Below are 24,230 nucleotides of genomic sequence, written 5' to 3' on the forward strand. Positions count from 1 at the left end.
GCCAGGCCACCCCCCCCCCCCATATATAAGACAAAAATAAAAACTAGACAGTCAGTTGTCTGGAGATGCCACATGTTTATTAATCCATTCTAAAAAAGGATTTCTGTAGTACAGAATAAATAAAGCCATAAAAATAAAAACATGTGTTAGATATTTTTGTACTGGTTCTACAAAGAGCTATATCTGCAAATAGAAAAATATAAGAACCCTTGTTAATTCATGGCTCAGTGGTTATCAGAGAAGAATGAACCTGGAAAAAGACTGGGAAAACTCTTGAATTTGACTGCTACTGGCAACCTAGCAAGACACAGCTTTAGGAGGAGGAAAGACAACACAAGGTCAGCAAACAGGTGACCTTGGCACAAAAGGGCTGAGGTTGAGCTTGCTCTGTGGCTCATGTTTTGTTAAAAAACCAATTAAATTAATTTCTGTCCTACTACTCCCAGCTCCCCAGAGAGATGTCCAGTCTGCTTTAAACTCCTGCTGCAGAGCCAAACCCTCCTGCATTGGCCTTGTCAGCCAACGACTGACCTGAAGGTCAGCTGTGAAGATGGAATTCAAGGTCACCTTTCACTGCAGGACACCTTTCACTGCCACACTGGGCTGAACAGGGGTTATGGGACAGCAGGAAAGGGAAAACATCTCATTAGACACTGGGCTGCCAGAGGTGGAACAACTCTGTGCCCCAGGGAACTGATGCCAGCAGTCTTAGGAAAAGTTCCTAATTGCACGTGCACAGTGGTACCTCACCTGAACCATGCTGCCTCCCGTCCTGACCCCAGAGCTGCTCAGCTGAGTCATCACAGCCACAGGCTCTGACCTGGGTCCATCTGGCAGCCACAGAGAATCCTGGCTCCTCACACAGACGTTCAGGCAAAGCCACTTCCCATCTCTTTCCAAGTTCTGGTTTACATGGACACAGTGGTGCAGAAAATAAAAGGTTCACCTTTGGTCACTGACATAAAGCCTGCTCTGGACAGTCACATCAGTTCAACAGCCTCATGTTCCCCATTCTCCTGCTGTATCATACAGCCAACTTTATTGTTGAAGAGACGAGACAGACTCCCCTTCTGGGAGCTCCTGCCCTGCACAGACCTCTCCTTCTTCAAGCGCCGCTTATTTCTCTTGCATATCCCCCGGATGTCCCAAATCCGCAGCGTGCCATCATGGGAAGCCGTGTAGAGCAGCTCGTTGTGGATCTGGAACAACAGGGTCACAGCACAATCAAACTGTCAAAAATCAGAGCAAACACAGCTTGATCCCGACACTTAAAGCCTGAGCTCCTTGCAAGAGCCAGTATAAATTATCACAAAAGCTGCTGAAGTGGCATGAGACATTACCAAGTCAGGACTCATTTCTCAGCCACTTCACAGAGCCATAAACAGCAAGACTTATTAATAACCCAGACCCTCTAGAAAAGCAATGGAGAACTAAACCCAATGTCAGAGCAGGCTGTGGCTGGGAATTTCTGCTGGAACTGTTTTCAGACTGCTGGTTTTGATGTGGAACTTAAGGAGGCACCAAAATCCTCATCAGTGGGCAGTGGGGGGCTCAGGAATGCTTCCTTTCTCACTTCCCTTCTTTTTTTGCACTAAATTATAGTGCAAATATAAATGTATAAATTCCTCCTTCAAACTCCATTGTTCTTCAAAACCTGCAGTAATTTAACCTGGATTCACTGCTGCGGTTTCATTTCCTTTATGAACCATTTGCTGCTATTGGTAATGTTTCCAATTGCCCTTGTCCTGCCCTGGAAGCCAGACATCAGTCTTGGTGATCTTCCTGTTCCTGTGTCAGTCTGTCCACCCCATGGGTGCCCTGTGGTTGTCTGTCCATGCTGTGACAGTGAGCATCTCCTTGGCTTACATGAAGCACCACACCTCTCATCTAGCCCTCATTATTATACCTAAGATCATCTTAAGGTTGCCACTTCTCAGTCCTCTCTCTTCCCGGTTTTTTTTTGCCCCTGTACAGCTGGAAATTCAGTTACAAAGAAGAACACAAAGCCAAGCTTTGGTCTTGTCAATACTTGGGGCTGCCCAGGGTGGTTCTATCAGGTACTCCCCAAACACATCCAGATGTCCACCTGCTGCACAACAACTGCCCAGTACCAGGAGGTTGCAGTTTAAGATCATCCAGCCACTTGCTAATTCAGAAGAATATACAAGAGAAAACTGTATTTACAACTTCATGTGCTTGGGATCAAAAGGAATTTTATCTCCTCTCTTTTTCTTTTGACTGTCAGCCTGCCAGAATTACCAACAATGTTTCACATTGTTAATGAAAATCTTCATCCTGCACACAGCTTACACTGAGATTCCAATGCAGGGAGATGCAGATCCTTAGAGTGGCTGCCTCATCCATGGAAGTGTTCAAGGCCAGATTGGAAGGGGCCTTGAGCAACCTAGTCTAGTGGAAAATGTCCCTGCCCATGGCAAGGGGGGGTTGGAATGTGGTCCCTTCCAATGCAAACCCCTCTATGATTCCATGGTCTTTGCATGGCCAGCAAGGATTACTAATTCCTCCTGTTTTAACTATTAAAAGCCAGTCTCACTTGAGCCTAGACATTATGCAAACAACATTAACTTTCAGTTTGAAGCCAGTGGCAGAAACTCCTCCATTTTCCTGGCAGGATGTGGGTCAGATATCACTACTGAGCTGCTTCAGACCATTTGGGGATGCCATGCCCCCAGGTGGTTTGGGGGACAATGCTGTAATTATTCTGCCTGCATAAGGCAGGAACTTCTTTTCCCCTTTAGAGCACTGCAAACACTTATCATTAGTGTCCTGTAATGGAAAGGGTCTCATGAGGCTGGAGTCCATTCTGTGCCCCACACATCAGTTCATCTGTCTCAGTTCTCATGGCTGCTTATCCAACCTGACCTGAAAAAACCCCGATCCCAGACATGGGGCTGTCCCTGGGGACTCATTCCCTGGTTTCACTTGTCGTTATTATTATTAACAAGCTTTTCTAAAATTACATACAGAATATTCAAGTATTATGCTAGAACAACATCCAATCCAAGACACACAGAACAGTCAGCCACACCAGTTCCCACAAAACAAACGAGGTTGCAATCAAAAGGAAGAAACCCCACCAAGAAATCCCTTCCTGACCTGGATACAGTTGATGATGAACTTGTGTCCTCGGAAGATCTTCTGCAGGACTCCACTCCTGGAATTGAAAGCTCTTGCACAGGCATCACCACTTCCTGTGAACACTGACACACAAACCACACAGCACAGCCAGATGTGAGCAGCCACACGAGGACAGTTCATAAAAGTTCAAAAATACACCTAAAACCAGCTCATTTTGATTCTCTCCTCAAACAATCCAGATCATTTTGCTGACCCCAGCATGCTTCTTTTGAGTTGTATTTTTTGAAACACTGAACTGATTTAAACCTGAAGTTCCTACACACACCACCATTTCACTTTGCACATGTTTCAAGTATATATTTCTGCTCTTCTCTTCCTCAGCTATTTCCCTGCCCATAATAATTCTAAGCAGGCAATTTCTCTCAAGTCTGGTTTTAAGGATTTCCACTCAACCTTTCATTTGTTTTACCAGAGTTATTTACAGATTTCCATCCAATACTCCAGTGTTTCCATTACTTCTGCTGCTGCAGGAGGGGCAGGGCTGGGGTAACTAAATTGAGCATGACCAGGAATTTTGTCTATTCATCAGGTTTCCTTAGAGCACCTTACATGTTCAAAGAACAATTTCTCAACACATCAGGTTGAGATCACATCAGATCCCCAGACTGCTGCATTCAGGAATTTTAAGGCAGTGTTAATATTTAGATTTTGGACTTAGCAATATGCCCAAAAAGGAGCCCATTTGTGTGCTTTAAAGGTTACAGACTCTCCTGATAAACACTTCCCTTCAGTTAAGCCAAACTCCTCAAGTTTATCTAGACATAAGTATTTCAGAGCTGCAAAAAGCAATATATTCACTGCTCCCTGCATTTCATGTCTTTGCAAAAGCCACTAGTATGGAAAGATTTTTACAAAACTGGTGTGCCCGAAGCCAACAGATTCCTTATCTTTTGGGAGAAGTCAGGAACTGAATCTCTAAAGAGAGTTGAAAAAATTATCATGGTTGCAAATTCAGGACTACAGTAACAGATGAGAGAACTGACTATGTCCTGCCATGAGCTTTTTAAATTCAAATGAAACAGCAGGGAGCTGGGCACCTCCTGGGTGCACCTCCAAGAAACATCTGGATGTGGAAAATCAATGTCACTTTATATGGGCCACTATCATTCAATTTCCAGCAGAGTCCTAAAAAAGCAGCATGTCCCACTCTGCAAAGGAGAAGCAACAAAGTAAAGCAGGGAACAGGTACTGATTTTTTCCCAGTGAATGGAAATCACTTAATTCTGTTACAGACATGCAGAGAGGAGGAACCAATTAAGAGCTGTTTTCACTATGCAGCTGCCAGTTTACTTCAGCTGTTGCCATCAGAACTTTGCTTTTGACAGACATCCTTTATGTCCTTTGAACTGTCACTCTGGATTTAGGAAGTCTCCTTGCACCTCTGAATTTCAAAGAAGAGCTGTTGATCTAACCCAGATTTAGCATTTAAATACATACTTATATATACTACCTGTGAAATAAACAGCAACAACAAAATAAAACTAATTTTCATTTTTTACTTAATTTTCATAGACCCTTGGGAGAACAGTTTTGAAACATTCCCCTGGAGATTTTGCAACATGAAAAAAAATATAAACCACATTAAATTTTAAATGGCTGTGCACATACTGTAAGAGAAAAATAATCAACATATCATTAAATAAATTAGATTGAGAACCAGCTGTAATATTCCCCATGCTATTAATTATACAAGCAGGCTGAAGAAAGCAACTGGAAACACATTCTGATGATTTAATGCTTAGTTTTCACATCTTTCTGGACTCCCTGTATACTATAAAGTGATTTTAGAAACAAACATGTATTTTTCCTCTCTTTCTTCCACTCTATTTTCTTATTTAGACCACAAACCCTTTCAGGCAATGAGCCTTTGGGCTCTGATCAGAGAGAAAGCAGCACAATTGAGATCTTCTAACAGAAAATTACCACTTGATGGCTGAGATGTTTTTCATGTTCTTGCACTGGTGCAAATGTGACATAAACCATAACAAACATCATTTAAATAAATTTTTCCACATTTTTGAGAGACAGTTCTTTTCTGTCCCAGGTGAACAGATTGTATTTTAAGCTACACTAGTTCCAATACTGGTATACAGTTAACATGTCTTAATAATTCTAATTCTAACAAAATTATTAGATACTGTGGAAATAAGTGATGAATGCACCACAATAATGCAAGCAATCATAGTATATAAATTAATTCTTAGTAGGAAAAATTTTCCAGAGCTTTTTTTCCTACCCTTAAAGTGGAACAATTTGATACTCCCTGTTTGACACTTTTAGTATTTTTGTATTTGATTTAAAACAAGATCTTAAATAACTCTGTGAACTCTTCTATCACACTATCAGGATGTTCTTTGCAGGTCTGACTAAATGTAGCAATATTGTCTGCATTTTAATTCAAAAAAAGAGTGTTGTGGAAAAATAATATATGTGTATGACAGGGACAAGGTGGTAGAATGAGGGGGAAGAGAGAGCTGCAGAGCTGATGGAGGTGGCATCAGATAATGAAACCTTTGTTTGAGCTAAAACTTCCTTTTCTTTACAGTTTGGTCAAGTCTCTACAGGTTGCATGAAGAGTAGGATCAACTCTGAAAAACTGCAGTTCTGGAGGTGTCATTAATGAAGGAGACAGTCCCTGTCTCCCACCCAGACATGCATGTTCATCACAGGATCAGGCAAACATCAGCTTAGCACAGATCGCTCGCCTTTGGCTAGTCTTCACAAAATCAATGTTTTGGTTTGTGTCTTTTGTTGGGGAATGGCTGCAGGAGCAGGGCCATGGGTCGATGGAACAATTGTTTCAGCAATCCCCTGTTTAAGACCCCAGAACTGAGCACTGTGCCTGGCCTGGGAACAGCAAACATCACATGTACAGATAGCAAAGACAGCATATCCTTGAGATATGAGTTGTACAAGAACAGGATGTGAAACAAGATGAGCGATGAGACGTACCGAGCTGAAAGATGAAGAACTTGGCTGCAGCTGCAACCACAAGTAGGAGAAACATGTAACAATGACCCTTTATGAAATAACCAATGAGAGCTTGTTGCTGACTTTGCTTGTAGAAAGCTATATAAACTGACAAGATCTTTGAATAAACTGGAGCTTGCTTATCAATCATATTGATTGTGTGCTTGTCTTCCCTCACTGCCCACGGCAGTCTTTATAATTAAAAGGGGGGAAACACAGACACAAAATCATCAGTACTTTGTCTACCAGTGATCATCCCAGATTACAATTTATGGTTCATTTCCCTTGCTCTGCCTACATCTTGGAGCAATAATAAGTTGAAGGTGCAGTGTAGGTGCAGACCCCCTCCCCTTCCATTTCAGCCTTCTAGCCAACTGTGGAAACTGAAACCAGCAGAAATTACAACCTGCAGGTAGGGGAGAATGGGGTAATTCTGCCATAGAGGTGAGGAGAGCTGAAATAACCATAAATTCTGAATAAATATTTTACTGGAGAAAAGCAGTAATGTGGGACTCATGCTGAAAGGAAGACCAAAAACAAGGTTTCCTGGCTAAAATTCTACCTCTAGGCCTGGCTACATGCTAAGTTTCCAAACATAATTAAGAAATCAGTTCAGTTACTGGGTTATAAATGTAGTCAGGCAAGCATGGTGCCAGACAACTGCCACTAAACTGTGCAGGTACAACTCTGCTAACGTGCACCATCTTGCATCTGTCAGCTATTTATCACCATCACACTGAGGAGCTGCCAAAAGAGAGATCAAGGCCCAGATAGCAACCACTTATTTAGTGTGAGGTATTCACTTCAAAGCTGAAGTGAAGAAATCAAAATCAGGAAAGAACTGTGAATGTCTAAGTTAGCTTAAGAGAACCATGGCCATCTCCTTCAGGGTAGGAGAGGAGAGGAGAGAAGAGAAGTTCTTTTTTGGGAAGCAAGTGAAGGTACATCAAGTCAAATACCAGAAGCAGGATAAGACCAAAATGACACAGAGAGGTTCACTGATCAAAACAGAGGTGCTATCTAGCAACTCAAACCCAGACATGCAGAAGGAAAACCAGCACAGAGAAGGATTTAAAGAGGGAGGTTTGATGGTCAGCAATAGACACTGATGGACAGAAACTACTGTAAAAAGGAGGACTGAAAGTAGGAGAGCTGAGTCCTGAACATTAGTAAGGCAAGCACTGCTTGGCTACTGGAGGAAAGTGATTTGGGGAACAAATCCATGAATGATAACAGATAATTTCTACAGGTAAAGAACTTGTGGAAGATGAGTCTAGGAGATGGTCAGAACCTCAGCAGGAAGCCTAACAGTTAGAAAGGAGCAGTGAGCATCTGATGTGTGATTCTGGTTTAGGACAGGGTGTTACACAGAGCTTACAAGGCAGCAGAGAGAGGCACAGGGCTGTGTGTCCAGCAGCAGCACTTGCTGAGGTTAAACCACAGCTACACAAACAACCTCCAGACAGTTCAGGATTTAAGCCCCTTCCCTTGGTAACAGAAACAAAACAACTGCCTCTTCATTTGTGAGAAGAGGGAGGTGGAAAATGGAGGGCAGACCTAAGCTTGCCACACGGAGTGGTGCAACAGTTTGGTACTGAATGTAAACATGCCAGAGTTGAAAAAAACTGAAAACTTCACAAGTGTTCAAAATTATTCTCCATTAACAACCTTCAGTCAAACACAAACATTGAAAAGGAGATTGGAAGGGGCTGGAGAGCACAGGAAAGGCAACTTACAGATGCCAGCGTGGTATTTCAAAGTGCTAACGCTGTGTTTGTGAGCCTTGTAGGTCTGGATCCGCTCCCCAGTGTCTACAAACCAGCACTTCACCGTCCTGTCCGCGCTCCCCGAGTACAGGTGACGATTCACCAGCTGAGGGGAGAGAAAAACACATCAGCAATGGCTTCTCAGGTACCTTCATGAAAGAACTGCACTGAAGGAACCCATCCCAAGTCACATTTTCCAACTCAGAGAGCAACAAGCTGCACCTTGAAACAGAGGAGTGGTGAGCAAACCAACCTTCAGTTCTTCATAGTCGCATCTTCCATTGACTTCTGGGTCTTAAAAACAGCCCCAGCTTTCAGAACTTAAAAGTTTAGCCCATCTGCTTGTGCCAGCAGGCAGGATTCCAGGGAGCTTAACAATGCTAACCCTACATCCATAATCAGTTATATTACTAAAGCCTCAAAAAAAACCCCAGCAGTGTTGTTTCTGCAATGCATATTTGACAAGAACTCTTATCAGACTGGTACGTTTTAATTACCAAAAAAAAAAAAAAAAAAAAAAAATCAGAACAATTCTGGGTAACAAAAATTTTTTTAAAAGGTAAATTAAAATTAAAATCCTACACACCATAAACCAGGGTTTATATTTTGTTTGATCACTCTATACAAGGTCAGTATTCAGAAACACTAACTCTTCCTTGAAACTGTTCTGTATCTGCATTTCCACAAGACTTTTTAGACTGTTATTGAATGAATAAATAAGTAACTATCCTGACACAGGTTTTTAAACATCTTCAAGCAGATTGTCTTCTGCTGTGTGTTACCTCCCATTGCACCAGTCATCCTACACATTGTGAAAACTCACTGGTGTGGAGGATGGGGTTTGTTCCACATAGACAGGACAGAGAATGACAAAAGGAAGGATTGCAGCTGGGGAACAGAGACAGGGAGAAAATAACTGACCTGTGCAAGACTAGAAAACCAACCAGTTCACAATAAACAAACTACACAAAGGCTGGAAGCTCAGCAAGGAAAAATTCCATAGTGCATAGAAAAATCTGGCATTCTCTGTCTGTGTAAAGACATCAAACTGAAGGTTTTCACAGCCATTGTTATGTACAGCCCAACTCCTGCTGAAAGCAGCCAGTCACTCCAACACCCAGCTGTGGCTTGAGGGAAGTTTTATGTGCTTGCAGCAACCTTTGTATCAGAGGGATGGAGAGACAGGAGGGAGAACCCTGAGCCCCCACGAAGAAGTGGAATTTCCCCAAGGAGTAATGAATGGTACCTTGTTTGTCCACCAGACACACATATCAGAAGGTTTGAATGATCAGCAGTGCACAAACCCCTGATACTTCTCTGGTATCTCCAGGAAACCAGAAAATGACAATTCAACTTGTGGTTTTACTCATAGAGCACTTTAAAGGGTTGGTGTTCCTGACACCTTAGATTTGGTCCCCACTCTTTGCACACTCTGTATCTGTAAGGCTGGAATGTTATTCATGCTCTTCCATCTCCACTCCCCATCCAAAAAGGAATGACCCCACTCCCAAAAGGCATCAGAAATGAGCTTTGTACAAAACAGGATTGTGCTGTATTACGACTTGAAGCAAAAGGTATTTTAAGATATGAAGCACTGCAGAGATGGGACTGTGATAACCCACACAAGAAATGTGAGCAGGCAGACCAAGAGGCTCCCTTGCCACAGCTCCCACCAGCTCAGCTGGAGCAGGACATGCCATGCTTCCTCCCAGCAGAACCTGGCCCTCGGGAGAGATTCCATAGCTGAGCGCCAGGAGCTTGTAAAGCACAAACCACTGTAAAAAGCCAGCAGTACTTTGAAATGTCACTTCCTATTACTTTTAAGCTGTTTTAGCAACAGCATTAATGCTACATCTCCATGAGGAGAGAGAACGAATGGCCAGCAGCACTAACAAAACCAAGAACCACAAGTTAGCCTGAGGAAGGACTTTTAAATTTCCTGAATAGGCACAAAGAGCATTGTCATGTGCACCTGCTAAATGGAGAAGGTTGCTTTGAGTTGGGATCCTGCTGCATGGTTTGTGGCCAAGTTGTTGCATTTCTTTTTTAGATGTCTTGCTAGCAGCATCAACCCACCCGCTGAGCAAGGAAAAACACTAAATTATAACCTCCCCTAGGTAAATGCCATTCTGCATTAATGGTACATTAGGTTATACCACTTCATTTCTACATTTAAGTGGGTGTATCAATGAACAGGAGAGCTGCAGCTTGCCTAGATTTGCTAATTTGTTAGATACAAAAATGTTTCAAGTTATGTAGATTTATTCAGGTAATGTATAGCATTGGGATTTTAAGAGCCTTAGAATCATAGGATGGTTTGGGTTGGAAGGGACCTTAAAGATCATCTTGTTCAAAACCCCTGCCATGGGCAGGGACACCTTCCACTATCCCAGGTTGCTCCAAGCCCCTTCCAACCTGGCCTTGAACACTTCCAGGGATGGGGCAGTCAAAGCTTCTCCAGGGAACCTGTGCCAGTGCCTCAGCACCCCCACAGGAAAGAATTTCTTCCCTATCTAAATCTACCCTCTTTTAGTTTAAAGCCATTTCCCCTTGTCCCATCACTCCACAGCCTTGTCCAAAGTCCCTCCTCAGCTCTCTTGGAGCCCCTTTAGGCACTGGAAGGGGCTCTAAGGTCTCCCTGGAGCCTTCTCTTCTCCAAGCTGAACAATCCCAACTCTCTGTGATTGTCTCCATAGCAGAGGTGCTTCATCCCTCTGCATCATCTTTGCAACCTCCTCTGGACATGCTCCAACAAATCCATATCTTTCCTGTACTGAAGACTCTAGAGCTGGATGCAGCACTGGATAGGGCTGGCTTTCCAATGTCTGAGATCTGGTGAGGTGGTCGGCACAGCAACCATCTCAATTAAATTCAAAGCCTCTGTGCTGCCCCATGAAACACTTCCATGCACTTTCCTTCTTCCCCTCACCAATTTTAGCAGGTGAGCACAGTAGCACAGGATCCTCAGTCTTGCACAGGAAAGGAAATATTAACAGGTCAAACAATCTACCAGATGCCACAGACTGAGCCTGCAGCAAAGCCAAGAGCAAAACCCAGGGCAGGCTCTGACTGTCACACAGCCCCTCATTCCCACGGCATTTTTATAAAACAGCAGGAAATGGCTGTTAGTGAAGAAAGCCTTCAAGAGCTCTCAGCTCAGGCTGAAGTTGCAAATCAGATCTGTCTTTAATGATATGATAGGCATAATCTCATCTAAACTGATTCACATCTCCACAGCTAAGGGTAGCCCCCTTACAGTCACTGTGGTCTAGGGCACAATTCCTCTCATCCTGAGGCACATCTGAAACAGATCATGCCTTAAAACTCACTATTTCCCATCCCCAACAAGGACAACCTTCTCAGCTGCAGCCAGAACAACTCAGGTGAGATCACTCCTTCACTTGACTAAAGATAGGTCTAGCTTACAACTCCAGCCTAAGCTGCAACACTTCAGATATCTGCATTTAATCTGTATTTAAAATAATAATTATCATCACTTACTGTTCCCCCAGCAAAAACACCTTACAAGCTAGCCCCATACTCTGTGGTTTCAAAATGTTTAGCAGATACAGTTGCATATTCCAATCTGTGTCTGCCCAGAAAAGAGGTAACATTTCTAAAGCTGTATTTTCCTTGGCTGGCTTTTGAGCACTTGGTTCACTTTAGCCAACTGCTCAAAAAAGCTCCTGACCACAGAACACCATGACCAGGCAAGGACACCTGTAGCAGAGTGGACAACACAGAACAGATATGCAGCTCAGATACCAACCACAGAGTGGACATTTCAAACCCATGTAGCTTCAAAAACATTAAAAACCTGACAACAGTTTGTTGCCCAGTTCTAAAGCCTCAGCCAGACAGCAGAAAAAAAAGAAAACCACTGCATTGATATTCACAATTCTGGATTGTTAATTTTTCTCATGAGAAATTTTGCTTTGAACCAGATGAAACACTGACATGTGAATGGAGCAAATTTGTCTTAATCCTCAACCCAAAGTACTGGAGATGTAACTATTCCTTGAAAAAGTTCAGTCAAACTGCTTGTGAGTTGCAGAGTAATAAGTAGCAAAAGACTAGTTGTAAACACTTTAGTAGTTACAGGTCTCATTAAGAAAAAACCTTGGTTGTAGCCCACAAACACACCAGAATTTTAATCAAGAACAAATTATCACATCCAGGGTTGGTCTCTCAAGACAATCACAACCCTATTGCTTCACAAGTTTGGCTGAACTGCATAAATACAACAGCTTAAGCCAATTTCTACCTGTAAAAATGCCAAAATTATCTGCAAAAGAGCTGTTTAGCAGATATTTCAACCTTATAGGAGTGGACTTTGCCCTCACAATTAACCTTTGCTATGAGAAACAGTTTTTGGAGAGCCAAGGAGAGCCAATGGATGCTCCAAAGAGATTTGGACACATCCTTTTGCTGAGGGTCACTGCACTCAGACTGGCCCTCAGGAACTTCAGGATGAGTTCACATGAGCTCACATACCCCATCACCAGCTTATTCTTCTCGTGGCGGTCAGTGTTCCTACCATCTGGAATTTGAGTCTTCTGTTCACAGCCACTTCTAAGTCAAAAATCACCATGCTGGACCAATCTCAAGATACAACTATGTAAGCCTTGGGCCGAGTTAAGAGTTTCAGGATCCCATTCAAACCACATCCATTTTAACGAGCTAACAAACTCCCTGTGGGCAAGAAATTGTTGGGGGTTTTTTTTTGTTGTTTTTTTTTTTTTGTTTTTTTTTTTTTTTCCTGAGAATCCATCTAGAATGAGCTTTCTGGGCTGGCTGTTAAGAGAATGTTTTTCAACTTTTTTACTGCAGTGCAAAGTGATGGCCCCATGTTTTGTTCTTACAGGTGTTGTACACCTTCACATTCTGCTCATTCACATCTTCATCCTCTGATGCAACAAACACAAATTGCAAAAAATACGTGCACTTAATTTAACTGGTATGGCAAGAAGACATTTCTGTCCCTGTGATCACAACAATTCAGCACATAAACAGAGTTCAAGCAGTGGCTTTGTTCAAAGCACTCTTTTCTTCTAGGCAGCTTTAAAAGGCAACTGAAGGGAATGGTCCAAACAAAGGAATTTTTGCAGGAAAACCAGAAGCAAGTCCTTGCCCTCTTATGTTCATGTTCTTCAAAAGGGAGTTTTCTTGCAAGAATATTTGCAGCAGGATCCAAGCTAAATTCCAAGCTGGATCATTTCTCTCTGCCAGCTTTTAGCAGCACAATTTTGATAAATACTCAGAGGCAGAACAATCAGCAAAGGACAAAGCAATCCTTGTGAACAGTTTGCAAAGCTACTTAGGAGAGACATTTAGAAAAACACACACAAGTAAATATTTAAATCAGGGTTATTCAACCTATCACAGGCAGACACATTAATGAAAATGCATATTTGATTATTAATTACAAATACTGGTCTCTAGCCAGGCCTGAAATTTTAAGTGGAAGAATGAGCATGAGCTATGTGGTTACACTCAGCCCACCCTTGCTTTTTCCCATCACTTCCTATAAAATCTCATTATTGGCTCTTATATGAAGAGGGAGCTCCCAAAACAGCTGCTGTACTTTGTCTGCCAAGCCATCAACACACTGCAGGAGGAGGAGAGTGAAGAGTTCTGGCTGCTCCACTGCGAGTTACCTTGCCTGACTGGGAAAGTCAAGTAATCAATGCTGCCAAAGCACCTAACATGGACACAATTCCCACAGCAAATAGAAAGTCTCCCAGCAAAACCTCTCTCAGCCCAATTTAAATGGTGGAAGGAGGAGAAAAGCTGCATTATCACAAGCTGCAGAACTCCTTTGGCAGCAGAGCAGACACAGTGGGTTCAGCTGGTCTCCTTCACCAGACTGACCCCCAGAGAGCAGGATGAGCCTGGGGAATAGGGCAGCTCAGCCTCATCACTCCCCTGCCCAGAGCCACCAAGGACAGGGCACAAGGGAAAGCCCAAAGCTCACCAACACTTTCTGTTCTGCCATGCTAGATGAGGCTCCTCTACTACCTGGCAACAACACTTCAAAGGATCTTAGAGCAACAAGGGAATGCTCAAAATCTGAACCTGTCTGTGGCATCACCCCTCTGCTTTTCACACACCACCACTGCAGCAAGCAGGGTGGAAAACATGGGTGTGCTTTATGGCTATCTACCCAGAAAACTCCCTCAAGAAGCTCCAGGAATTTCCATTTACTGCTACAGCAACACTATTGGTGTTTACTGTAAAGTAATGGGAGATGACTGGAACAGGCCAGACCTAATTTGCAGCAGTTCAGAACATCCTGGGGCATTCCCATCAATAACAGCTTTTTAAAGTTGGGGAAAATATGGTCTCAATATCCAAATTTTTCCTGATCTGTGTCCAGGATGAGAAATCACACTGAGCATTTCTCAAACTTTTTGAAAGGTCATCCTCCCTTAGGGATCTTTATTTTAATAAATAAAATGAAAAGAAGTCTTCTTTTTTCTTTCCCTTTTTTTTTTTCTCCCCACACAAGCATTGTACCACCCAGAGAACAGGTAACTGCCTTCAATTGCTCAGCTCCTCCAGGACAGCAGAGTGAAAATCTGATGTAATTAGCAGCTCACTGCTGCACTGAAGAAAATGAATTCCTGTCAACAATTAAAACTTCTGGCTACTGTGGGCAACACACAACTACCTCCCAGTCCTTCCAGACCCAGGGTTTGAAAAATACCATCCCAGCTCATTGCCACAGATTCCAACATTGTCACTAAGAAGCCTGAGGCAAAAAAGGCCTCAAAAGCTTTCTGAGAACAAAACAAAAATAATAATAAAAAACACACCTCTATTCAGGAAGTTTCCTTTCTGTTGAAACATCTTTGTATAGATTCTGGTGATTGACCCCTTTCTAAAAGAATGAAAATACCATGTGGGCTGTGCTGAGTGGCAGCCAAGTGGAACAGAAGGGATAGTGTTGAACCCAGAAAGGCAGAGGGAGGAATTAGGAAAGATCAACAGCCTAAAGTTATTCAACAGCAGTGACTGCTTAAGCTGGGATAAGTTGGAGAGGCCTGGACACTAAATGCTCTCTGCAGGGGCTGTTTGTACCTCAGCTGGACCCTCCCAGCCCCAAACATTAACTGGTGATGAGAGAAGAGAGGGGCTACCAGTCACTCAAGAAGATTTGGCCAGGACTGCTGCCAACACAGTCTTGGCAGCAGCTGCAGTCTTGTGTACTCTGAATTGTTCAGGTTTTCCAAATAGATGTATTGGTTTTGCTTTTCTTCTCCCCTACAAGAAGTTCTGTTTGTTTAAAGCCATTGCTTAACTCTGTGCTCACAGGCATTGCTCATTCCTGAGCATTCAAAGGGCGTAATTGAATTTCCCAGGCTTCTGGGAGAGGGTCAAGCCAGCTTTGTGTAACAATTTTTGCAAGAACCCAATTAAATTAAAGCAAGCTCTGTTGTTGCCAATCTGTGCCTTGGAGAAGGGTTACAATTAAACAACAAAACATAGCGTGACGCTAAGGATGACACTAAGGACAGCAACAGATTTACTTCAGCATCCTCAGAGTACATTACCACAATATCATAAAAACAAGATTTAACACTGAGAATTTACCCAAGCAAGACAAACATTACTCCAGGGCAATATGATATTGTGTGGATTTTTTTTTTCTTTTTCTAAAAGTGAAGGAAAACAGAATTCCTTTAGTATTCCCAGGTTTTTAGTCTTCTAGTGTCAGCTGTGACTACCTTATTTAGAAACAAAGGCAAGTTTTATTAAACAGCTATTAAAGATACATCCTGTAGCCTCTGTAAGGGAAAAACACTTATGGACAACAAAAACAAACAGGGAGAGCAGGGAGAAAAACAACTGTCATTAACTTCAGTCAGACACATCCATGTATAAACATTTATGGCCTGAAACTGAGTGACTCTCTTTAAATACACTGTTAGCATTTTCCGGTAGATAATGAGCATAACTATGGATAACTATCGTTCCCCTCTTGCTTCATCTGCCTGACCTCCTCCTTTCCCCTGCAATGTTAACAAAGCTGGCAGCATTCAACAGAAAAATACTGCAAACAGAAAAACAGAGTATAGTTTTTCAGATCTCATTACATTTTTTCCCCTTTCTCCTCCATCATTTCCTGATTTCTCTCCCCTGTGCTCTGCTTCTCTTTTCTATTTTTCTTGCCTGTTTTCTTGTCTTGGCCATCTGTTTCTCCCTTTTTTCCTCACATCGTGTCTGTGTGGTCTTTAATGTAGGATTTCTTTCAGCTTTATGCTTTCCTGTTATGTTTTGCCCACAGTTTTGGATTGGGCTGTGGGTTGGGTTTTTTGAAGTTATCTGGTTTACTGAGTGTTTTTCCCCTCCCCTTTTTAAATTACCTGACCCTGTGTTACTTGCTCAGGTTATTTTCTTCAAAGTCTGGTGATCCTGACTACACGATCAGATGAACAGTGCTCTCAGCACACCTACCCATGAGTTCCATGACCTAGTGGAATTTAAAGAGATATTGAGCTAGAAGTTAGCCCAGGGCAGCCACTAGAAGCTAAAAAGAGATCACTAAGTGTTTCAGAGAAAGAGGGTTTTTCTCAAGACCAAAGAGCACTATTATTTTGCTATTAGACGAATAGTTAAGCTCACCATTTACAACCTGTCTCAGAAGAGCTTCTTTATGAATGAAAAGACAACTGAGACCCACACGAGTTAAGACACAGACGCCCAAAGGCCCTCGAGGAAGACTCTACCCTTACCTCTAAGCAAATTACTGATCCTTGGTGCTCTTTGAAGACTTTCAGCTGCTCTCCAGTGACAATATTCCAGGTCCTGATGGTGTAATCCGTGCTGCCAGAGAACAGCTCCCTGTTTGGTGCATCAAGTATAAGGCATAAGACGGCCCCAGTGTGTCCCAGCAGGGTCTGGTAGCAGCGCCCGCTGGACACCCACCAGACCTTCACAGTGCAGTCCGTGCTCCCTGTCACCAGCAGGTCCCTGCTCACTTTCTCCTCCTCCTCCTCTTCCTCTTCCTCTTCTTCCAGCACATCCCTGGAGGAATAGTGAGCTAGAGTCAGGACACAGTTGCGATGGCCCCGGAATTCCTGGATTTGTTTCTCCTTGTCCACGCTCCAGCAGCGGGCTGTCCTGTCATAGGAGCCACTGAAGAGATAGTCTTTAGCAACCAGGATTCTGCAAAAAATGAAGTTTGTGTACGTGAACAGGATTGTTCTTTCTTCATAACCATCTTTTGTCACTATTTCAGTGCCAAGTACCCCAAAGTATGAAACAGCAGCATGAACATAACATCTTTGGCATTTTTAAAAATCAAACACTTTCCTGTTTCTACTTTTAAAATTGAGATCGCTCATTCAGGTACATTGATGCAGATATTTTTATATTGTAGCATTGTAACTTTGTGCATTTTGTTTTGCTAAAATTCCTTCCAGCAAGGAATATGAACTTTCGTAAGTTATATATAATACCTAGAAGTTTGGTTTGTTGTTAGGTTTGTGTTTGTTGGGTTTTTTTAATTAGCTAATTCTTGTTAATTATTCATTAATATTTATTTATAAAAATTATTTTAAAACAGACCTGTAACAATAGCTTGGAATCAAAACAACAACAAAGCAACAAAACAACATTCCAGGAATCTGAACTGTAATTGACAGTGTGCAAAATAACCATCTTTCCGTCATCAAATAAGGAGAGTGCAAGAAAAAAAATACACTTAATTTCACTTAGCTCAGGATCTCAAAAAAGGTAAAGCATGAGCAGTCCACTTATTACATAACTGAAGAGCAAACCAAAGATTGCACCTCAGGAATTCAACTTCCTGGGCCTTCAAAATAATGAGTTGTAGCTGCACAAACATACAAAACCAGAAAAAACTCTACAGTTCATATTTCCAAACCAGAGATAGGAAACATCCATAACCTGTGCTCTTTGTCAGCTGAGCTTGGTCCTCTGGAACCTTTCAAACAGGCAACAAAGTCATATGAATGGGGAACACATTTCCCATTTGCTGATTCAAGCAGAAATAAGGCCTGTGCCAAAACACAGAACCAGCCTTCCTAACTATTTACAGAATCTCACTACACATCATATGTGTTTTGAGTTTAGAAAGGAACTAAAAAGCCCACACGCCCACCAGAAAAGAGATGTTAAAAAAATACCAATCTTTGACTGCTCTATTTGCCATTAATTAAATCCAGTCCAACTATTAATAGGCATTTTAAATGGAAAGACCAATCAGCCACACACAGTAAGTTTATTATTAAACTTCATTTGCCCAAACAGGAATAATAAAGAAAAATCCCTGACTTTATCCCTCTTGCTAACACAAAAGCTCAACAGGATGTTTTTAAACCTATTTATCAGCAGCATCTGTTATCAATTGGATCATTTCTTCTGGAATTTCATTCCTAGCCCTGGATTCCATTCCCCTGCTGTGTGCCTTTCATTTCTCTCCTATCTGTGTCAGCAGTGTTGCTAGAAAAACTAATCATTGCAGCACAGAACACGAACTCAGAGGTTTACACAGCCCCTTTTATGAGTGCAGTAATGGGGAACTGCAGGGAAATGATAAAGTGTGTGATAACAGATGACAGGAGCACGAGGGGAGAACCCCACCTGTTGACAATTGATGTGTGGCCTCGGTAAATGGCCAAGCACTGCCCGGTCACCACGTCCCACTTGCGAATGGTGTGGTCAGCACTGCACGTGAAGGCAGCCTCGTTCTCCAAGTGGCAAAAGGTGATGTAGCTTTCATGTCCTAGGAATAACAAAGGGAATCAGTCACTGTGCACACAGGAAGGACAGACTAGTCCAGCTCTTCACCTTAACCAAAATAAAAATACAAACAAATGTACCAAAACTCCAGTTTTAAATGCACTGCTGTGCTTTTCACGTTTAAAGATTTGTGTAAAACACAACCATTTCAAGTCACAGCAGAAAACTTCACTGATGTCAGGATTAAGTGAAAGAGTAGAACAGTACAGTTCCACCAAGCAGGTAAATCAAACAGTATTATAAAAATGTAATGAGATAGACTAATATCAAGATAATAAAACTCAGACTAATGAAGTTTGAAACCAGTAAAAAAACTAGCTTATTTTTTAATTAAAAAATGCTTTTGCTTCCTTCTTCTGAAAGCAGGGAGAAAAAGGCAGCATTTCAACCCAGCCCATTGACTGACAGGACACAAACAGTCATAAATCAAAGCGTGAAACTCTGAAAAAATTACCTGAGTCTTACCAGCAAGTTTAATTTGTCCAGGCAGAACAAAAAGCAAACAAAAAAAACATACCAGGTAAATAGTCAGCCAATACTTTCCCCCACATGACTAAACCCCACAATTTTCTAAAGTATACATTTAAGGAAAAGAAAGGGAGGGAGGGAGGATTAGAGCACAATTGTTTACACAATATGTAGAGTACACAGCAATTCTACAGTTACAATAAAAACAGACACAGCCACTGCTTTAAAAATGTCACACTGACAAACAAGGCAATACCAAAAAAGAGGAATCAATATTACCACCTCAAGCTTTTGTTGCTGCTTAGCAAGATGTGTCATTTTTCTATTGCAATATTAAATGCACCACATGTAAAAATCACCTTAGGATACAAGTCCCAGCTTCATCCAAGATCTCTTGTGTGAAATTGCTGTCACCTATCTAATCATTGGACTACTGTTACCTTGCACTCTTCTGTTTTAACATTTGGACTAAGCTTTTAGGAGCAGAACTGTTTCCACCTAAGTCACTATTACAAGAGTGACAGTTATGGCTGAAGTTGGTGGGCCCTACTGTGACTTAAATACTATTATTTGAGGAAAAAAAATAAATGAAAGAAGGACAGTTGTAATTAAAGAGACACAGATGGACAAAGGTATTAGAAAAACAACATCATAAAATAAAGAGATGGTAAAAAAAAACTGAGGGAAAGCAGACTACCCAGTAAAATACTGTTTCACTGACTGCAAAAAACAGATTTCAGTACAATTCCTGAAGTTCAAAAGCCATGTTGCAGTTCAAAAGCAAACTTGAATCCATGTTACAAACATATGGCTTGTTTCCTCTTAGACAAATTCATCAGATGCCAAAAATTAAACAGATCACCAGGGCTATAAGCAAAACTCCACTCCTTCTCCCATATTTGTGAAACTTTTTGCAAAGCAGCCTGAACAAATCAGGTTTCAATCACTGGGATTTTTCTCACAGCATCATGTAATCCAGCTCTGAGATCAAAACAGCATCTTGGTTACTGCACCAAAGTCTGCCAGGCAGATTTTAACCATCAGTAATACTCGACCCACACACAGGGTGCCAAAACCCCATGTGGCAGACAAGTTCTGGTGCTGGTCTGGCCAAAAGCAGCCACCACACGAGTCTGCTGGTTGTGCTGTGGTGGAGCTTCGAACTGCATTAGAGATACAGGTTTATCAGTAATTATAGCTTGTAAAATTAAAATTGACACGACAACTGCGTGCGTGCATAATTATAAAATACATTCAATTATCTGATTCGACTAACAGTTCTCAAACCACCCAGCCCAATCTTCCTCAGAGTTTACCCCAGACACTGATTATGGCAGATTCCATAATAATGAATGCTATCCAATACATTTCTCTTTCTAGTTTAAAGGGATTTCTAAGCCTAAAGCAAATGCAGCAAGTTTTCCAGAAGTTAGAACCATGGCAGGATGTGGGGAAAAAAGACAATACTCCATAGTGAAAAACAAGCAAGCAAGCAAACAAACAACAAGGAAATAACAGCAATGTGATTTCTTCTTTGGAAGAAAAAAACATTAGAAATTCCAAATTTAACAGCTTCCTTTTTTTTTTTTTCTTTTGTATGAAAAGAACATGAGTGGGAATACAAACATCTTTAACCCATATCTAGACTCTTGCATGTCCACTGTCTACAGTTTTTCTTTTCTTTTCAATTACTGACATTCCAGTCTAAGGATAATAATTTTTTTTAAGATGCAAAATGAACTTAAATTGAAAAAGCCCAGCAATTAACATTTCTGTGCATCAGATGAGGAGGGAAAACAGAAGTAACCTATTTAGCAAGGTTCCTTTCCAGGCTTCTGGGTCAAGAGGTTCTAAATAAACACCACCTGGAAATGAGATGATTAAAAGGACCAAAAAAAAAAAAGAAAAAAAAAAAAAAAAAAAAAAAAAAAGCCAATTTTTTTTTTCCACGGGGTAAAGCTGGGCTTGCAGAAAATGACATAGGTCAAACAACTTCACACACCCTGAGATAAAAGCATCTGTGCATTTGGTAACCTGTTTTGGGTTGAAACAGCTCCTGCTTAACGCTGCTGTAATAAACACCAAAACAAGCGTGATTTTGGCTGCCCGGCAGGGACTGAAAGAGACCAGAACACGCTGTGTGGCTTATGCCATCCTTCAGACCCAAAGCCCAGGCGAAAAGCAGCTGCCGTACCTTGGAAGTGCCCGTGGCACTGGCTGTCAGCGGTGCTCCAGAGCCGCGCCGTGCCGTCCTCGCTGCCCGTGAGCAGCCGCTGCCCGTCGGGGCTCAGGCTCAGCCAGTTGATGCCGCCTTGGTGATCCGTGCAGACCTTCACGGCCGAGCCGCTGTTCCCCATCCCGGCGCGGATCACGGGCGCTTTGCAGCCCGCGGACCGCGCTCCGCACCTCCGGCCGTGCCCCACAGACCGACTCCTGCCATTACCTCAACTCCCAAACATCAGCACGGCAGTCCGGGCTCCTGCACAGAGACACAAAGGGGGAACGGGGGAGAGCGCGTTAAAGCATTTCATCTCCCCATGGCTGCATCGCTTCCTCAGCCAGCGTGAGCTGAAGCCACTGAGCGCCCGTTTCCCCGCGGGATCCCAAGCCCCACGGCGGCAGATGGGCGCACACGCTGCCCGCTGTGCCCTCTCCACGGGCATCGGGGCACATCCAGCCTCCTGGGGAGACTGAGCCCGGGCGGCGGTACCGCTACCTGGTGCCCTCGCCGAGGCTGCTGCTTTTTAAGCAATCTTAGGGCTGACTTTGGGCACGCCGAGGAGGCGACGCCTCCGAGAGGGGAGCTTGGGCTCAGGCGGCCCCCAAAGCCCCGGGCTGCCGCCATCCCTCCCGCACGGTCCCTCGGCATCTCGGCACTCACCGCCCTGCGCACGGCTCCGGCGGAGCGATCCCGCACTCGCGCTCCGGGCAGGGGGAACCTCCTCCCGCCGGGGCACCGGAGCCACCGCCGGGCCGAGCACAGGGTCCCCCCGACCGCCTCCGCCCTGTGGGGAGGCGGGAAGGGCTCCCGCCGTGCCCCCTCAGCCCACCCCCGGGCGGGGCGGGCCCTCACCCCCCACCCCAGCCCTGCCTCCATTACCTCCCGCTCCACGTTCCAGCCGCTTTCCCCCGCGGCGGCCGCCTCGCCCCGCCCGCGCAGCTTCCCCGGTGTTGCCGCTCTGCGCCTCGTCCTCCGCTCCAGAGGTGCCCGGCAGCGCTGCCCCTCCGGGACGGCCTCCGCCCGCAGCGACCCCCTCTTCCCGGGGCAGCGGCCTCCCCGCCTCCCCGGGGCTGCAGCCGCCCCTACTGCAGCTCAGTCTCCCGGCGGGGTGGGAGGGTCTCTCCCGGCTGGGGTCTCGTTAACAGCCTCACTGTAGCCAGAGCAGCCCGACAGCACCCCGGCATCCGCGTCGGAGCCCCCGGGCTCGCCCCGGGGGAGGCAGCGCTTCCTGCGGCACCTTCGCCCCTCAGGACGCCCGAGGGCAGCGGCATTTCCTTCCTGGCTTCTCCGGTGCCTCCCGGGGGACGCAGAGGCTTGTGCTGGCAGCTGGGTTGAGGGAAGCCATCGCCTTTTGTTCCCCTTCTGGCCTCTCTCCCTGGGCGAGCTCCTGCCACGTTTCTCCTCAGGAGCCCCCCAACAGGAGCCCCAAACCCGCTGTCCCGCTTTGCCCCGATCCAAAGGTTTTAGGGCTCTTTCTAATCAGTGCAGTCCCTTGCCCTTCCACCCCCTGCATGCTGTGGGCACGGCTTTGGTGGTGGGCCCCAGCTTTGTGCTGCCACAGACCACCTGGCCGAGGGCTCTGACAACATGGGCTACAGGGTTCTGTCCCAGCGTGGTGTAATTAAATGTAGGAAGGCTAAATCTCCTGGGCAAAGTAATGTGGAGAGGCTGAGAGCTCCCAGCAAGGCAACAGCAGGGTCCAACGTGGATCCCCCCTCAACAAGAAAAGGGAGCTGCTGCTAAATTGTAGCTAAAAACATGCTGGCAGGGATATGATAGATAAATCACAAAACTTACTCTCCTACCTTCTGCCCCATTGGATCAGAAAAGCACATTTTTGTGTCAAACCCCCAGCCCCCTGGCTCCATTTCACACCCTTGGTGCAGTATCGGGGTTCAGCAGGCGCTCGCTGACATTAAGGAGGCTCCAGCCCTGCTCTGGCACGAGGTGCCCCAGCGTGTGGGGGGACAGAAATGCGTGCGTTCAATGGATAATTCCCGGGATGTGCTATTTTGCACAGCGCCTTCTGGCAAAGGCTAAACAGGACTAATATGTCACACCCAATGTAAACAAGGAGGTGATCCCGATTCAGCTGCCAGTTATAGCCATGCAGCCATGGAGAAACTTGCCAGACGGAGCTGTCGGGCTGCAAATTTGGGTTTTGTGAGGGTCAGGTCGAGCCCTGTGGTTTATGGGCCCAAGCCAGCTCTTTTCTGAAGACAAACGTTTCCACACAGCCCTTGTGCATTCGAGAAATGACCGAGAAGTTCTGGTGTGAGATGTAAATTCTGTATTTCTTCCCTCTGAAAATCCCATTATCCGTGAAAAGATATTTTTTTGGACATAGAGGCCTGGGAATCGAGTGCTCTCAGGGAGTGTCCCTCGCCATCTGCTCCTACATCTGTCAAATCCACTCACAAACCTCTGCCCAGAGTCCTTGCTTGGGAAACTGTAGGATAGATTAGCACTCTGTTTTATTTTCCTGTGTTTCTATGGTGTGAATAAAAGGAAAAACTCAGAGGGAAGGGATACTTTGTTAGGTTTGAAGCAGGTCTGCACATTTTAAATGCACACAGTTTAAATCTCAAGGGGAGGCTGAGCTAGAGGGGAAACCCTTGGCCACAGCTCAGCCATGCATTAGCTGTGGGAGCAGAGGGTGTGCTGTTCCTCCCCTTGCTCTTTTTAAAGTCTTTTCAAGGTTTTATATTATTATTTCAAATTAATATTTCCCTCCTGTGGTGACTAATGAAAACATCTGAGCTTTTGAATATTTTCATGAATATTTATTCATTTCAATGAGGGCTTTTAAAAATCTTTTTTCAGTTGGTTTTATCTGCCTGAATTTTAGGTAAGTTTTCTTTCTTGTATTTGTGTTCTTG

General features: G+C 44.0%; 1 protein-coding gene across 3 annotated transcripts; it reads right to left on the minus strand.

Moving 5' to 3' along the window:
- Positions 1-55: 55 nt before the first annotated feature.
- Positions 56-22,371, minus strand: WDR86 (WD repeat domain 86). Of its 3 annotated transcripts, XM_053994924.1 has the most exons (8): positions 22,012-22,147; positions 21,325-21,609; positions 18,504-18,645; positions 16,824-17,063; positions 16,631-16,739; positions 7,866-8,001; positions 3,118-3,221; positions 56-1,199 (listed from the first exon to the last, which is right to left on the minus strand). In XM_053994924.1, the coding sequence occupies exons 2-8, from the start codon at positions 21,485-21,487 to the stop codon at positions 981-983; spliced, it is 1,113 nt and encodes a 370-aa protein (XP_053850899.1). In that variant the 5' UTR covers positions 21,488-21,609; positions 22,012-22,147; the 3' UTR covers positions 56-980. The 3 variants fall into 3 exon arrangements, with proteins under 3 accessions (XP_053850899.1, XP_053850889.1, XP_053850880.1); XM_053994914.1 differs by lacking the exon at positions 22,012-22,147 and adding an exon at positions 22,231-22,371 and having other exon boundaries at positions 16,631-17,063; XM_053994905.1 differs by having other exon boundaries at positions 16,631-17,063.
- Positions 22,372-24,230: the final 1,859 nt, after the last annotated feature.

This window comes from Vidua macroura, chromosome 1 (assembly GCF_024509145.1).
Source record: "Vidua macroura isolate BioBank_ID:100142 chromosome 1, ASM2450914v1, whole genome shotgun sequence".
Taxonomy (NCBI): domain Eukaryota; kingdom Metazoa; phylum Chordata; class Aves; order Passeriformes; family Viduidae; genus Vidua; species Vidua macroura.

Bases quoted from the DNA above. Each gene is read 5' to 3' on its own strand.
- WDR86 (XM_053994914.1), bottom strand. From the start codon at position 21,487: ATGGGGAACAGCGGCTCGGCCGTGAAGGTCTGCACGGATCACCAAGGC. The intron at 8,002-16,630 runs GTAAGGGTAGAG...CTCTCCCCTCAG, and splicing joins GATCAGTAATTTGCTTAGAG to CTGGTGAATCGTCACCTGTA. The intron at 1,200-3,117 runs GTCAGGAAGGGA...CTGTTGTTCCAG, and splicing joins TCATCATCAACTGTATCCAG to ATCCACAACGAGCTGCTCTA.